The sequence below is a fragment of the Lepidochelys kempii genome, chromosome 27, assembly GCF_965140285.1.
Source record: "Lepidochelys kempii isolate rLepKem1 chromosome 27, rLepKem1.hap1, whole genome shotgun sequence".
NCBI lineage: Eukaryota > Metazoa > Chordata > Testudines > Cheloniidae > Lepidochelys > Lepidochelys kempii.
In genome coordinates this window covers 13919322-13936081 of record NC_136406.1, presented here as the reverse complement: position 1 = coordinate 13936081, position 16760 = coordinate 13919322, and the positions used below count along the sequence as shown (strand labels likewise).

Below are 16760 nucleotides of genomic sequence, written 5' to 3'. Positions count from 1 at the left end.
TGGCTCCGCCACTGGGCTGTGGTTAAGGCACCAGGTTGGGATCCAGGAGATCGGGGCTCAAGCCTGGCTCCTTGTGTGACCCAAGGCAAGTCACTTTATCTTTGCACCTTGTTGTCCCCTCCCCGCCCCAAGTGACAGTAATAACCCTGCACAGGGGTTCCGCACGGCTTTGTTCGTTCACGTTGGCAAAGTGCTTAGGTGTCAAAGCAAGGAGCCGCAGCCGGGCTGCCCCAGGCCCATCTCGGTACCTTCCCCACAAGGGCCCATTCCTGGTAGCGGCGTTGGGCTTGCATCAGTCGCCCAGCTGTGCGGATAAGGTACAAGTGGAGTAAATGCAGCTGTAGAGGTGACCTGTCCCGAGAGAGGTTGGGAGCCTCGTGTTTCATCATCTAGCTGTGATGTCATAGCCCCAGCATGATGTCATTGGGTCCGAGGTGAGGCTAAGTGAAATCCCCTGGCCTTTGCTAGGCAGGAGGTCAGACTCGATGATGAAAATTGCCCCTTCTGGCCTGGAAATCAATTAATTTCCAAGCTCCTGTGTTTTTTTAAAACAGATGCTGTAATTAGCCTCTTTGGATGGTGTTAATTACTCAGGGTCAATTGAAACCTGGGCAACTGTGGGAAATCAACTCCCCCGGAACAGTTGGATGTACCACGCCCTGCTTGTGAACTCCCCCCCCCCCCCCAAATCAACTAATGCCTCCCCACAGAACTATCTGGACCAATTGTCAAAGCATGTTGGAGCTCACCAGACACCCTGAGCGGCTCCCACACTAAAACCCTTAGCAACAAAGATGCTAGCATAGCAACAGCAATCACTCTGCTAACAAGGCCTGTATTGTCATGCAGATAGAGCACCAGAGACATATTTTCCCCCCTTGGTTCAATCTATTTTTATTTTCTTCTCCAGACAAAATAAGCGGGCGGGGAGGGAAGTTCGCTTGGACGCGTGCAAACCCGTCATCCCTCCCTTCAAAGCCTTCCAGAGCCTTGTCGGTTTGACAGTTCGGCCCGGGCTTGGGTTCGCTTTAGGGGAGTCTGGGAGCACCGAGGGGCAGGGAAGGAGCGGAGAGGGGCTCGGGGTGGAAAGCAACTGATGGGCGAGTGGGGGGCCAAGGGGCAGAGAGAAAGAAAGGGACGTACTGCTGGAAAATGACCATCAAGACAGCGACACTGAGCATAGTCAGTGTAGCTGGAGCTTAAGCAAATCATTCCCTGTGACTGTTGCCCGCTCCAGGGGGCAGAGTTAAGGTTGTGTGGGTGTGTACCTTCACTGTGGGAGAACTGCTTCCCCAAGCTGGGCAGAGCCTTCCTCCTCCCTAGTCTAACTCACCTACCTTCGTGAACCATCTTGAGATTTAGGGAGGAGAATCAACAAGTGCTTGGTATTTTATAATGGTGTCTGGAGACCCCAGCTGAGATCAGGGCCCCATTGTGCCAGGCGCTGTACAATACCGAGAGAGACAGTCTCTGCGCTAGAGCAGTGGTTCTCAACCCCGGGGTCCACGTACCCACTGGGGGTACGCAGAGGTCTTCCGGGGATACATCAGCTTGTCTAGATATTTGCCTAGTTTTACAGCAGGCTACATAAAAAGCACTAGCGAAGTCAGTGCAAACTAAAATTTCATGCAGACATTGACTTGTTTCCACTGCTCTATATACTACACATCAAACTGTAAGTACAATATTTATATTCCAATTGATTTATTTTGTAATTATATGGTAAAAATGGGAAAGTCAGCATCTTTTCAGTACAAGTAGGCTGTGACACGTCTGATTTTTGTAAGCAAGTAGTTTTTAAGTGAGGTGAAACTTGGGGGTAGGCAAGACAAATCAGACTCCTCAAAGGGGGCCAGTACTCTGGAAAGGCTGAGAGCCACTAGCCTAGAGAGCTTAAAATTTCAATAGGGAAGCCAGAAACGGAGCATAATTATCTCCAATTTAGAGATGGGAAACAGAGACATCCCAAGATTAAGGTCTGGATCCCCAAAGGTATTTAGGGGCCTAATTCCTGTTGAAACCAGTGGGAGTTAGGAGCTGAATTACTTTTGAGGACCTGGCTCGAAGTGCCCAAGGAGACACAGAAAGTCAGTGGCAGAGCCAGGGACTGAGACCCATCTCCTCAGTCCATGCCTTAATAACTGGAACACCCTCCATAGCTCTTTAGTAGTGGTGGTATTTACAGCTTAGCTAGAAAAGCGGGCTGGTTGGCTTGCTTCTGAAATGGAATTGGCCTCCAAACAGAAAAAAGCCAGGCCTGATTCTCCACAGCCTTGTGTCTTGTGGCATCACGTACCCTGGTGTGACATGGGCGTGAAATGCTACTCAATGAGAGCGGTGGCAATTTACCATGCCGGTTGCACTCCCCTTTTCCTGGGGTAAAGGACTGCACCAGGGGTGGGGCTGGAGGAAAGGGCGGGGGGAAGTCTTGTGGATTCATCTGGTTTGGAGAGAAATGACGAGAGACGCTTGTAAGCCCTCCGGCTGAGCCAGGGTGGCCCACCTGCCGCAGGAGCAGACGGGGCACGGGCCTGTGCAGACTCAGTTCTGACTGTGGCCCGAGCGATATTTGTCTTGGGGCAGGAGGAACAGACCAACAACTTGTTCCTGACGTGGCCTCTTGAGCGTTATTCGCCCTCTCGCTCGTGAAGATCAATGGGAATCTCAGTCCCGGCCGTCGCCCCATGCCTCCCACCCCGGTCACAGATTGGATCTCATCCTGTGTACGTGTGCTCGTGAGCAGTTAACAAACACGGCGCAGTAAGCCCTCAGCTGTGCTGAAAGGTGCAGCGTGGCCCCAGCAGCCAGCCTGGCCCAGATACGGCTGCCCACTGGGTACCAAATGTCTCTCTCACGCTAAACGCCACAGGGCAGCACAGATACAATCCATCCCAGCGTGCCCAGCACGGCAGCCAGCTCCTGTCCCTCTCCCCGGCGTACCTCTCTTGGGGCCAGGACCAAAGCCCAGATGAGAGACTCCCATTAGCCTCTCAGGCTTTGGATCCGGCCCATTGGCTCCGATCCTGCTCCCAGCCGTCAGGATCAGGCCCTTCGAAGTGAGAAACCGTTTTCTTGCCGTTTGCAGTTTAAAGGCCCGTTTTGCCGACTGTTTTGTCTCAGTGTAAATTACATCCAATTTTCTGGTTTCAGAGCAGCAGCCGTGTTAGTCTGTATTCGCAAAAAGAAAAGGAGGACTTGTGGCAGGCACCTTAGAGACTAACCAATTTATTTGAGCATAAGCTTTCGTGAGCTACAGCTCACTTCATCGGATGAATGTTGCATCCGATGAAGTGAGCTGTAGCTCACGAAAGCTTATGCTCAAATAAATTTGTTAGTCTCTAAGGTGCTACAAGTCCTCCTTTTCTTTATCTAATTTTCTGGCAGTTATTTACAGAGAGAATGTTTTCAACCCATAAAACATCCTCATGCCCCAGGATTAATTAAAGTTTCCAATTAATGCCTAATTTAAATGACGATTATGGCTGTTATCATTTCATACTGGGGGGAGGGTTTGGTCTTAAAATAGAGATGTTGCCCCTTTTATGTCCCCTTTCCTGCACCTCAGGGGTGTTTGTTCTGTGTGTTTGATGAGTCTGCTGTTTAAAACCAAGCTTTGCATTCCTGGAGATCAACAGCCAGCCGGTTTCCATATTGAAAGCAGTGGATGTATTCTTCCTTGACTTTAGCAAAGCTTTTGACACTGTCTCCCACAGTATTCTTGTCAGCAAGTTAAGGAAGTATGGGCTGGATGAATGCACTATAAGGTGGGTAGAAAGTTGGCTGGATTGTCAGGCTCAACGGGTAGTGATCAATGGCTCCATGTCTAGTTGGCAGCCGGTATCAAGTGGAGTGCCCCAAGGGTCGGTCCTGGGGCCGGTTTTGTTCAATATCTTCATAAATGATCTGGAGGATGGTGTGGATTGCACTCTCAGCAAGTTTGCGGATGATACTAAACTAGGAGGAGTGGTAGATATGCTGGAGGGCAGGGATAGGATGCAGAGGGACCTAGACAAATTGGAGGATTGGGCCAAAAGAAATCTGATGAGGTTCAACAAGGATAAGTGCAGGGTGCTGCACTTACGACGGAAGAATCCAATGCACCGCTACAGACTAGGGACCGAATGGCTAGGCAGCAGTTCTGCAGAAAAGGACCTAGGGGTGACAGTGGACGAGAAGCTGGATATGAGTCAACAGTGTGCCCTTGTTGCCAAGAAGGCCAATGGCATTTTGGGATGTATAAGTAGGGGCATAGCCAGCAGATCGAGGAACGTGATCGTTCCCCTCTATTTGACATTGGTGAGGCCTCATCTGGAGTACTGTGTCCAGTTTTGGGCCCCGTGCTACAAGAAGGATGTGGAAAAATTGGAGAGAGTCCAGCGAAGGGCAACAAAAATGATTAGGGGTCTGGAACACATGACTTATGAGGAGAGGCTGAGGGAACTGGGATTGTTTAGTCTGCAGAAGAGAAGAATGAGGGGGGATTTGATAGCTGCTTTCAACTACCTGAGAGGTGGTTCCAAAGAGGATGGTTCTAGGCTATTCTCAGTGGTAGAAGAGGACAGGACAAGGAGTAATGGTCTCAAGTTGCAGTGCAGGAGGATTAGGTTGGATATTAGGAAAAACTTTTTCACTAGGAGGGTGGTGAAACACTGGAATGCGTTACCTAGGGAGGTGGTAGAATCTCCTTCCTTAGAAGTTTTTAAGGTCAGGCTTGACAAAGCCCTGGCTGGGATGATTTAGTTGGGGATTGGTCCTGCTTTGAGCAGGGGGTGGGACTAGATGACCTCCTGAGGTCCCTTCCCACCCTGATATTCTATGATTCTATGAGTCATAGCCACGTGGCAAGATCCCAGCATTTCCGTGGGTGCAAGACACAGCAGGATTCGGCAGCATGTCATGTGTCTGTCTTCAGGGACGATAGGAGCAGGACTCCTGGGTTCCAATCCCGGCTTTGACACCAACTCCGCATCGGGGCGTGTCACGTGCTCACTCATTTTGGATGTCCAATTTGAGACACCTGCTTATAAACTCTCTGGGGCGGGGACTGTCTCTGACTCTGAGCATGTACAATGCCTGGCGCAACAGGGCCCTGATTTCAGTTAGGGTCTATACAGCGCCTGGCACACGGGGCCCTGGTCTCGGCTGGGGTCTGTCGGCACCACCGTAATTCAAAGCCTATAATGCCCATAGAAAGGGAACCCATTAGCAATGGGAATTCATTCCAAAATCTGTATGGACATTTGCGGAAAAGCTTCCCCTATATTCACCCCAAGGCTGATTAACCAGAGGTGGTCTGCACCTGCAGCCCCCTAGGACTTCAGCTACAGCTGTGGGTGCTCAATGCCTCTGCAGAGCAGCTCCGATCCAGATCCTCGTGCCGATGGGATCAGCTTATTCCCAGTGTGGGTATATTTCTTTCCCTGGGGATAGTGTGGGGTGCAAAACGCATTGACTTATACGATGCATGTACCTGGTACGCTCTGTTCCTATTAAGTATATATGCACCGCATGCAGGGTTTACCGATGTTTGTGCAGAAAGCCCCCGCCCGCAGGCTGAGCCTTTCGACTGGGGGTATGTGTTTGGCTGTGTGAAATTGGACTCCTGGCGTATTAAACTTTTACTGCAGTAAACCCGGTCCCATTACTTCAGCCCTGCTCATGCAGCCATAAACCTTGCCGGTGCTTTGCTTCCAGAATAACCTGGGCATTGAAGCTTCCTGGGAGCTAGTTCCTTTGGCGACCCTCCTTTAATGGCTAAAGTTATTCCAAAGCCCCCCAGTTCCATTCCCGTCTTGATTGTAACCGGGGAGATAGAAGGACTCAGAGGAGCTTGGAGTGCAAAGAGACTGTCTGTAAATTACATAACACGTAACTGAGTGATTTTCAAGACCCCTGGTAACACAGTGTCACCCTGAAACACACATGCAAAACAAAGGAGCTGCTACGGAGGCTTGAGAATGCAGACTGCCCACTCGCACAGAGCGGAGAGAGAGCCGAGATGGTCAGTCTCGTACCTGGTTCAAACAAGAGATCAGGGTGGCCTTGCACTGAAGTGTAGAGTCTGGAGCACGGCCCTGGACTGGTTCAGCATGGGGTGTAGAGCAAAACACGCCCCTGACACTGCCTCCTTGGGTCAGACCGAGCCCGCGGCTCGCCAGTGCTGCCTGGGGAGTCAGGGGAGGTGCTCTGCTCTTGCCCCATGGGGTGTAGCATGGAACACGCTGCCCCAGGCACCCCATCGCTCCGTGAGCTCTAGGTAGTCCGGGGCAGGGTGTACTCTCTGACAGCTCATCTCTTCCATTCCAGACAAGAAGTTCGCGGCACTCCCAGGGCTCCCAGCCCGCCCTGGCCGATCAAGCCAAACTCTCCTTCGCCTCAGCGGAGTCCCTGGAAACCATGTCTGAAGCCGAGCTGCCCATTGGATTCAACAGGATGAACCGGTTCCGGCAAAGCTTGCCTTTGTCCCGCTCCACCAGCCAAACCAAGCTCCGGTCACCAGGTACCGCAGGCCGGCCCCCACTGGGTCTCCCTCTGGGGCATTTTAACCCTTCGCCCCACCTACACGGGCCACGGGAGCTGGGGCTGGCAGAGTCCATCAGTGGGGGGGAGGGGGGGCTGACTGTGTGTGCTCCTGTCTCCCTCTAGTGGCTGCCTCTAAAGGACTACAACAGCCTGCTACTTACTGACAGCTGAGGGAGTTACTCCTTTCGCACCAGCGCTAGGGGGTTGTGCCTTTGACCCATGGCATTAGTATGTGTCGGGGGGGCAGGGATCAATGGTAGGGTACCTAGGAATGACCACACTGGATTGGATCAGACCAGGGGCCCGTTGTCAGTATTGTGCAAGAAACCCTGTTGAAGGCATGTATGGGTTACTTTGTCGGTAGGAGGAGAAACCTCTTCCTAAAGCCCCCCATTAGCCAGGTGCTCGTCAGGCCAGCCATTGACTTTTCTGATCTGCAAACGCTGGTCACTTATTGTTCCCTGGCCCATCAGCTCCACTGCATACCCACCAACAGCACAAGGCTCTAGTTGGGCAAACCCCGGCTGCTGGGGCCCAGAAATGCAAGCCGCTCCCCCTTTAAGCGTCCCGAGAACTCCTGCAGCTGTAAGGAGCGAGTTATCAGAGCCCATGAGATGAGTGTTCCTTCCCCTGGGGTGGCAGCAGCTGGAATCTCCCAGATGACAAGCGCTGGAGGTCATTGTTACTTTTCGGGAGTGGCTGGGGAAGTGTTGAGATGCAGAGTGGGTGGGGTGGGGGAGGGGGAAGGAAGATGATGATCAGAATGGTCCCTGTGGACTGGCCGGGGCTAGAAATCAGCATTCCAATGGTGTCCAGTACAGCCGCAGCCCTGGAGCCAAAGATCCCCCTGGTTTGTGAAGGTTTAACTGTGGATCCGGGTAGGAAGTTTGCGGCTAAGCCCAGGTCACTAGCACTTTGTTTTTAGGTGAGATACTGGGCTTTAATTTATGTCACTCTTCCCTGGCTTGAGCAGGGTTTTACTGGCACTGGGCTGGGCGTGAATATAGAGTAATAACAATAATATGGGGTCTATAGACCCCCAAGGAGATGGGGAAACTGAGACACAGAGCCAGGAATAGCACCCAGGTCTCCTGATTCCTAGCCCCATGCCTGACATATTGGGCTGCTGTGCTGTCAGTCAGCGCCTGCTCAGAGCTGTGTTTTCCCCCCTTTCTCCCCTTCTCTCCCGTCTCCATTTCCAGGGGTCCTTTTCCTGCAGTTCGGGGACGAGACGAGGCGTGTCCACATCACCCACGAGATCAGCAGCATGGACACACTGCACGCCCTCATCGTCCATATGTTCCCCCAGAAGCTAACCATGGGGATGCTGAAATCGTCCAACACCGCCATCCTGATCAAGGACGAGTCGCGCAATGTCTTCTACGAGCTGGAGGACGTCAGGTGAGGGCCCCTGGGGTTGTGGGGGCAGCAGGCGCGCTCAGTGGGGCTGGGGTGGGGGGGTAGACAGAGATTCTCTTCCAGGTGGGCTCAGAATTCCAACTCAGGTTTGCTCCCTGCATGGTGACAGCACCAGTGTGTTTGCCAGGGCGAATCCGCCTCGGCCAGTTCCCAGATGCAAGGGGAACTCCTCTTTTGTGCACATGCCCTGGCTGATGGTCCAGTGTGGCCCATCCCTCCCTGACCCCGCAGCAGACGGACGTCCTGATGCGTGAGATTTGTTTACTCTCAATTTAGCACGGAGTGAGAGGGCTGCTGCCGGTGGTCCAGGGTCTGGAGCTATCCAGGGGCTAGCAATCCGCACGGCCATTGGGGTGCCCAGCTCACTGCTTTGCCTTCTCTTTCAGGGACATCCAGGACAGAAGCATCATCAAAATCTACCGCAAAGAGCCCCTCTACGCCTCCTTCCCAGCCTCGCACATCACCAATGGGGACCTGAGGGTAAGGAGAGGGCAGATGAAGGGGGCTGTCGCAGGGAGGGGCTGTCCCAACTTTTCCATCTGGGAGGGGGAAGAAGTACCCCATTTCCATGGGGCCAGGGAAGAATGGTGCCAGCAAATGCTCACGCGCACACACAGACAGACCTTGCTTGTGTGAGAGCCGGGCAGGGGAGGGGGGCTAGGGGGAAACTGGTGCCTGGGTATATTTGTGGAAGGAGTTATGAGCTCCCATTTGTCAGCCCCAGCTGCAGCGCTGTTATGGGTTGCTTTAGGAGATTGGATGGTCTGAGCCATGGCAGTGGAGTCATAAACATGCTGATTAGGGTATTAATCAGAGTAAATTGTTGTGCTCCTGGAGAGAGAGCGAGGGAGCTGCAATTTGCCCGGGCGTGTGGGATGCTGCTGATCTTCATTTCTGGGGTGCATCAGGGTGAAGGTCAACGGGGGGCTGGTTCTTCAGGGGTTGGGTTTGCCCCAGGATCTGGCATTCCAGTCTCATCCTAGGAGTGGGGAGGGAAGGCTGGGCTTGCACTGGGATCTGGTGTTCTGGTCTTGCCAGGAGTGGGTGAGGGGTTCCGGGTTTACTCCAGGATCTGCCTTCTGGCCACTGCTGCCTCCAGTGACCCTCCCCACTTTGTGTGATCTTCCCTGGGCTCTAAGTCCCTTTGGCAGCGTCTCCTGATTTCACAGTGCATGTGTGTATGGGTGTGTGTGTGTGTGCGGGGGGTGATTATTTGGCTCTGCTGACAGCACGCATCTGTGTGTGTGTGTTTGAAAGCATCGATGTTTACAAACAAGCAGCTCAAGCCCCATAGGGCTCCCCTCCCTTAACCCCCAGCCTCCAATCCCAGTTGCTTATGCGAGAAGCAGCAACGTGTGTGAGAGTCTGTGTGTGTGTGCGTAGACGCAAGATCACCCCCATACTACAGACTCTAGGCCTGGTTCTCCATTGCCCTGCCCCCTGCGCAGCCCTTGACACTAGTGCAAAGTGGGCGCAAGACATGGCCATCCTGCGGCTGGCAACAGAGGATCGGGCCCTTTCTGTGCGCCTGGCACTTGGCCCCGTGCTATGGGCTGCGGCGGAGAGGAGGGAGCTAGGCAGTGTTGGTATCCCCGCCCTCCTGTCCTGTGTCTGCCCAGTCCCATCTGCCTTCTAAACCACCCCATGTGCAAGTGACCGTCACCTGCCGCAGCTCAGTGTGTGAAATGTGAACCGCCAGCACATCTAGGGGGGTCACCAGGGAGAATGGGGGTACAGCAGGGGTGCTCCCTCTGCAGGGAGGAGAGAGGGGTGAGTGCTTACAGCCTCGGTGGCACTTCTCTCTTCCCTGCAGCGGGAGATGGTTTATACCTCCAGGGAGTCATCCCCCACCCGCCGGCTGAACACCATGTCCCCAGCTTCCCACCTCCCCTCCGGCTCCCCTCCACCTTTGCTCCAGTCTTCCTCCCCGTCCCGCTCCCGCATGTCCTACAGCGGCGGGCGCCCACCCTCCTATGCCGGCAGCCCCGTGCACCACGGCGAGCGCCTCTCCAACCTGCCGCCCGCCCCGGGCGTGTCGCCCAGCCCCAGCGCCATCCTGGAGCGCCGGGATGTCAAGCCGGACGAAGACCTGGCCGGCAAGAACATGGTGCTGGTGAAGAACGAGGGGCTGTACGCTGACCCCTACGGCATGGTGCACGAGGGCCGGCTCAGCATCACCTCCACGCAGTCCCTGGCCGGCATGGGCGACCCCTTTGCCTACGCCGGGGGGCTCTACAAACGGGGCTCGGTCCGCTCCCTCAGCACCTACTCAGCGGCTGCCCTGCAGACGGAGCTGGAGGACAGCCTGTACAAGCCCAACGCCCAGATCTACAGCGACACCTACGGGCCCAGCCTCGGCTTCCGCATGCCCCCGTCCTCGCCGCAGAAGATGGCCGACGGCCGGCTGGTGGACGTCCAGCAGGGGCAGAGCCCTCACAGCCCCTACTCGGGGCCGTCCAGCAGGTCCTCGCCCGTCCGCCAGTCCTTCCGCAAAGACTCCTGCTCCTCAGTCTTCATGGAGAGCCCCGTCAGCAAGCCCCGGAACCCCAGCTCCTCGGGCCCCCCCGAACTCTTCCCAGGCCCTGGGGATCGACCCCTGTCAGGGTTCAGCCCTCCTGTGCCTGCCAAGGATACGGAAACAAGGTAAGGAGCCGGGCTTGGGTCGGCAGCTTCCCAGCAATGATGGGATGAGTAGACTGAGTCCTGGGTTTGCCATGTTGGTCAGTTTGGGATCCCCCTCTTCCAGGTGGGGAAACTGAGTCACAGAGAGGTGACAGTCACACAGCAGTGGCAGAGACGGGAATTAGAACCCAGGAGTCCTGAGATGCAGTAATTGGCTGTCAGCAGTAGAGTATGATCCAGCGATAGAGATGTTTGAGCTGGGGACTGGGCCTCAGGACTCCTGGGTTCTTTTTCTTGAGTCTTTCCTGCTGTTGGAGCTTGGCTACTGCATCAGGCAGGTTATGGAGGTGGGGGAATCTGGGGTCTGGGTCACCTCTTGGTGCCACTTTGTAGAGAAAAACTTGAGTGGGATGACGAGGAGGGAGGATGGTCTTGTGGATAAGGCACTGGGCTGGGATTCAGGAGACCTGAGTCCAGTGCCTGGCTTTTCACGGGCACCCTGTGTCACTCTGAGCTGGAGCTTTGCTACCCCTCAGCTCCCATTGTGACGCCGATGGCCATGTCTGCAAGACAGCTCAGCACCCACGGAGCTGCGTAGTCAGGGCCTGAGGTGGGAGCAAGCCAGGCAGTCCCGCCGGGATGTCCACACAGCTCTTTGCAGCATGCTGGCATGAGTCTGTGTACCGGGCTGGGAGGGAGCCTGCTCCCACGGCCATGTATATGTACCCCCTTGAAATCCTGGCCCCTTATCACTCTGTGCCTCGGTTTCCCTGGCAATGTGTCCCTATCCCAGCTCATCAAGCACTGTGAGGCTAGGGGCCCCGTACAAAAGGGAGAGATTCTGTCTTCCCCAGCCCGTGTACAAAAAGCCAGAGCCCCCATTGTAACCCTGCCGGTGCAGCAGGGAAAGCTGCATACAGGCAGGTAGCTGGTATGGAAATAACCCATTATCTTGCCTTTCATCTCTGTGCCTGTCTCTTCATCTCCCAAGCAATGATGGTCTCATTTGTTGTTTCCAGGGCCGTGAGCTGGGCTGTCAGGGGAGGGTGGGGGGAGCCATTAGGGAGCTGTCCAGGGGGAGAGAGACGTGGGAGGAAATGAGGTGGGGAGGATGTAGGAGGACAACAAAGGTCGATGGAATTAGCAGTGCTGTCCCGTCACGGGCCGCTGTACTGGCAAGCGGCTGCGGGCCTCAGATGGACTCATTATTCACAGGCCGCCCAGGGCCCCAACAGGGGAGGACGAGTCTCAAAGAAGGAAAAGGCCCTCAGGGACAGCCTGAGGGGTGAGATCCCTTTTTAAATATTGCCCGGTCTCTACTGCCAGGGACGGTGGTGGGAGGCTGGAGCAGAGAGAGAGAGACGGAGGATTGGATCCCTGGCCGGCGCGCATGGGCACGAGGAGGGAATTGACCTCAAGGGAGCTCCACTGATCTACACTAGACGAGGGTCTGGCCCTGAGACTCCCAAAAGGGTTCAAACGCTGAGGGGGGTATGGATTCAGATGGGGCATCCTCCTGGCAAGGCCAGGACCCTGGAGTCCATAGGCCCTTGGCCTCCCCTGCAGATACCAGGCCCTGGAGGGTCCCGTCTGCTGGAGCCTGGATCTAATACAGCTCTTTTCCCTCCCTACCCCCCAAAGGGAACGGATGGAAGCCATGGAGAAGCAGATCGCCAGCCTGACAGGGCTGGTGCAGAGCGCGCTGCTCCGGGGCTCCGAGGGCGAGACCCCCAGGTAAGAAAGGGGGGCAGGAAGCCCCTCATCTTGCCTCGGCGTGGGACAGGTGGCAGGTTGGCCATGACCCGGGCTTTCCTGGCGATCTCACCAGTGGCCGCGAGCTACATCCCGCAATGTCCTGTAGGGGGCGCCGGGGCTATTTTACGGGAACGCGGTGTCATTCAATGGAAGCGCGTGGTGATTGGAGGCTTTAAGCCCCGCCCTGTGATGCGGCTGCAGAGAGGAAACCCAAGGGCGCGGAGCATCACTCTCAACCCCGGCGGGCCCCAACAAATTCTCCAGGTCGGTGGGGATAGCGCCCCAGACACATGGATTGTCTGCAAACGAGGCCCTGCTCCCTGCTCCCCTGGGCAGCCCCATCGCTGCCAATCGCACCCGCTGGGCTCGCCAGTGCTGACAGCAGAGCAGGGCCCGGGGACCAGGCCTGTGATAGGCTCTTAGGAATGGCAGTAAGGACCACGCCCGTGGCCTATGTGGCCCAGCACCAGCTACTGCCGAGCAAGGTTCCAGATTCCCCCTACAGAGCAACTTTGGCCCAGCCAGCCTCTTCCTACCACCCCGTTTGCTGGAGGCTGGCTCCCGCTCTGAGCCAGGAGCATCGACGGCTCTTCCAAAGCACTTGGGGTCCTGTCCTTTCACTGTGAATTTCTCTGACTCTGGAGAGTCTTGTTCTCCCTGGACTCGCTCGATCCTTGCTAAGCTCTGGGCCGCTATCTTGTGGCAGTGAGTTCCACCAGCAGGCCCAGTGCTCATGGACACTCGGGCCGGTGCAGGAAGTTCTAACAGTGCAAAGGGGCCTCGGAGCAGCTGCAGATCTCACTGGCTCCCCCCACTCAAGGCCTCACGGCCCAGGGGAACCCCAGCGTACTCAGCATGGGAAGGGAGAAGCGAGGTCTCCCTTTGGGGCTGTTCGAGGGGAGAGATTGGGAGGGGGCAGCATGACCCCAACGCGTCTCAGTTAACGTCCTTCTCCGGGCACCTCCTCCCCTGCTCGTGGCTTAGCTCGGTGGCCTCCCCGCTTTGCCGGCTCTCCTGGGCCGGGGCTGGGACTGTTTAACCCGCTCTCACCCGCCGCCCTCCCCTCCATGCAGCGAGAAGACGGACGCCACCAATGGAGGGACACCCCCGTCAGCACGTAAGTGATTGGGTGGGAGCGACGGGAGCCGCAGCCCCAAGCTCCGCCTGCAGGAGGTGCTGGTGCACTGGGTCCTCCCACTCCCGGGGCCATGGAGCTGCCATTGGGGTAGCTGGCGTGGGACTTTGGGCTCCAGGAGCATGTGGGAGGGGCCTCCAGGGCTCCCCCTCCTGGGCAGGTGGCGTCAGCCCTCGAGGATGGGTCTCTGCCCTCTGCCCCCTGCCCCTCACTGCAGTGAGGAACGTGGCTTCTGAGGGAGCCACTGAGCAGCTCCACAGAAAGACCCAGGAAGCCTGGCCCATCCCCGCCCCACACAGCCACTCCTCCCCCACCCGCCTGGCCCCACCCCCACATAGGAGCTCCTCCCGCATCCGCCTGGCCCCATGCACAGCAGCTCCTCCCCCCCCCCGGCCCAGCCCCACCCCCACACAGCAGCTCCTCCCCCACGGGGCCGGCCCCACGCACAGCAGTGCTTTCCTCGCTCGGTGCTCTACAATCACCCCCTTGCCCGCACTGGGAGCGCCCAGGTGAGTGTTTGGGTGATTCTGTTTCTAGGGGCTCCTTGGCAGTTGGCTTCCTGCTGCCTGGTCTGAGGGTACAATTCTGAGCACCAAACCCACCCGCCTTTGGGCAGCAACGGGGCTGGGTTTAGCCCCAGGGCCGGGAGGGGGACGTGGGTTCTGTGGAAGGTGGGAGAAACAGGTTTGCAGACCCAGCCACGGCTTGGGGTGCCTCTTGCCGGAGGGGACCGGTGGGAATGAGCTCACACTGGGATCCGGGCTCTGAAAGGGAGATCAAGGTGGGGTGACTTATATTTCTGTAGGGCCTCCCCTCTGGATCAAAAGCACCGTGCATGTCTAGGCTGGGGAGGAGAGGGGGGCAGAGAATGAGGGAGAAGGGGTGGGAGCCTTCCCTGGACTTAGCACTTCATTGGCTGTCCTGCTCTGTTCATGCTCTCAGCCGCCAGCCGGAGCTGCTCGGGGACGCCGATCCCTGCCCCCTCGCACCCCTCTGCCACCAGCACCCCGGCCGGGCAGCCGACGGCCATCACCCGCCTGCACATGCAGCTCCACCTCCACGGCCTGCAGCAGAACGCCAGCGACCTCCGCAACCAGCTGCAGCAGCTGAAGAAGCTGCAGGTGAGGGGAGCCATCCGGGAGCGAGCCCGCCGGCTCTCGTCGGGGCATGTGCGGCTCAGGGCCATCAGAGTCCTGCCTCGCCTCCTAGCACAGAGCTCCTGGCCCCACTGGCCGGGTGGCAGGGTGTGGGGAAGGTCACCCGCAGGCAGGAATAGCCCAGTCGGCTCACGGACCCCCCAAGTCAGGCCTACGCTGCAAAACGAGGTGTGGTCTTAACTCGGGTTCAAATAGCAGTGAAGATCCGGCCACTTGGCTTTAACCCCAGGCTCCCCCTCATTCACGCTGCGGTGTCTTCTCTGCTCTTTGAACCCGAGGTAAGAGCACCCCTTTGTCACAGTGCAGACAGACCCTAAGGGGGCAGCTTGGCCTCCACGTCCCATTGTATCCTCAGCCTCTTGTCCGAAACCACCTTCTACGCCTGCGGTGCGGGTGATACGGGAACCAGCCTGAGACCCGCCAACGCCCACAGGCCACCAAAGAGCCGTTCCGTGGCAATAGCCCCGGCGGGGCTGGGCGGGATGAGAACTGGAGCTGCGGGGGCAGAAGGCTCTGCAGCCCGTTCACCAGTCAGGGTTTGGACTCAGCCCCGCTTCTTGGCCTGGAGCAAAGCAAAGGCACGTTGGTTGGTTGGCAAAGGGTGGATTGGCTGTTACGTGTCCAGTTAAGATCTGGGGTAGCAGAGCAGCGTTCCCCAACATCCACAGCTGGGCCCCCCCTGCACCCTGTTCCCCTCCTCTCTCCCTGCTAGCTCGTACCCCCTCCCGCAGCTTGCACCAGAATCCCACCCTTCCTGCTGGGTGGTGCTCGCCCTGGCACTGCACGGCCAGGCAGATGGCAACTCCCCTTCAGGAGCCAGGGATCTCGGTGGCCAGGTTCAGCTTTTCTTGGCCTTGCCTAGCTCCAAAGCTAATTACCAGTGACAGATTTGGGGGGAGTGGTGATTCCGGCTGGCGCTGCGGAGATGGGGGAGGAGGAAGCGGTCCAGACAGGCGGACTGGGAATGGCTGATGCCCTCCCAAGGCCCGGCTCCTTCCGTCAATCGGCCAGATTCCTGGGGATGTATGTCAGAGCTCCAAGTCCAGCCTGTGCCACGTACACCCGCCCCTGCGTCTGTCTCGCCCTGACCCTCCTTGGCAGACCCTGCCACAGCCAGGATTGCCAGGCGAACCAGAGGGGCGGAGCCCGGCAGCTTTGCCCAGGGAAAGCACGCAGATTGGTGGGGTTGGGGGAACCATCTTTGCCAGCTTTTTGATTTTTAAGCTGACCCACGGGTGGACACAGGAGCCAGCCTGGTAGTCGTGACGAAGGGTGGTTGGTTGCTCTCCAGTGGGACAGAGGAAAAGGGGATCCCTGGTGAGCCCCCCACCATGTCTGCACCCACCTGTCGTGCTGAGGGGTAATGTGTAATCGACTTGTGCCCCCCAGTACCACCACCACATTCTCACCCGGGGAGCGACAGCCCCATGTTATCCCCAGAGCTGGGGTCAGCACCTCACACATATGGCCCCGGGGAATCCCCCTCATCCCCAGCTTGTGCTGGCAGGGCACTTGGCAGCTGGGTGGCAGACCCCCAGGTTCCCAGCCAGCCTTGAATCCCCCCTGACCCTTCACCCTCCTATGTGCAAATGGGCGCTCCCTGTCTCCTGTTCTACTAGGAAAGACTGGGAGTAGAACCTAGGGGTCCTGGCTCCCAGTCCCTTGCTCTAACCACTAGATCACACTCTCGGCTAGGAGTGGGAATAGAACCCAGGAGTCCCGGCTCCCCCTGCCCTGCATTGCCTTTCTGGGTGTTTGGATCTGCGTAGGGGAGGGGGACAGAATCGGTCGGCTTTTCCGTTTCCTCGTGCTCCCTGACATATCCCCAGTTCACGCCCTCCCCTCCCGTCTCTGTCCCCCCCTCCCCCCCGCCTCTCTGGCCTCACAGCTGCAGAACCAGGAGACCGTGAAGACGATGCTGCGGCGGACGGAGACGGAGATCAGCGTGCGGGTGACGGACACCATGCGCAAGCAGGAGGACCCCCTGCAGCGCCAGCGCAGCCTGGTGGAGGAGGAGCGGCTCCGCTACCTGAATGAGGAAGAGCTGATTACCCAGCAGTTAAAGTGAGGGCGGGATTGCAGTCCGTCCCTGATGGGGCGGGGCGCCCAGTGCCCGTCCCTGGCTCTGTCTGTGGCTCTCTGCCTTCTCC

At 57.3% G+C, this 16760-nt stretch overlaps 1 protein-coding gene across 15 annotated transcripts in view; it reads left to right on the top strand.

Annotated features, from left to right (window-relative positions):
* The window catches only part of SRCIN1 (SRC kinase signaling inhibitor 1), a 190476-nt gene that overhangs the window by 144014 nt on the left and 29702 nt on the right, over positions 1–16760 (top strand). For all 15 annotated transcript variants that reach the window (XM_073326148.2, XM_073326149.2, XM_073326150.2 and 12 more), the window contains 8 exons: positions 6307–6499; positions 7725–7923; positions 8328–8421; positions 9755–10584; positions 12205–12297; positions 13392–13435; positions 14396–14574; positions 16499–16674. In XM_073326148.2, the coding sequence (XP_073182249.1) occupies positions 6307–6499; positions 7725–7923; positions 8328–8421; positions 9755–10584; positions 12205–12297; positions 13392–13435; positions 14396–14574; positions 16499–16674 (1808 nt within the window). The remainder of the gene's footprint in view (positions 1–6306; positions 6500–7724; positions 7924–8327; positions 8422–9754; positions 10585–12204; positions 12298–13391; positions 13436–14395; positions 14575–16498; positions 16675–16760) is intronic.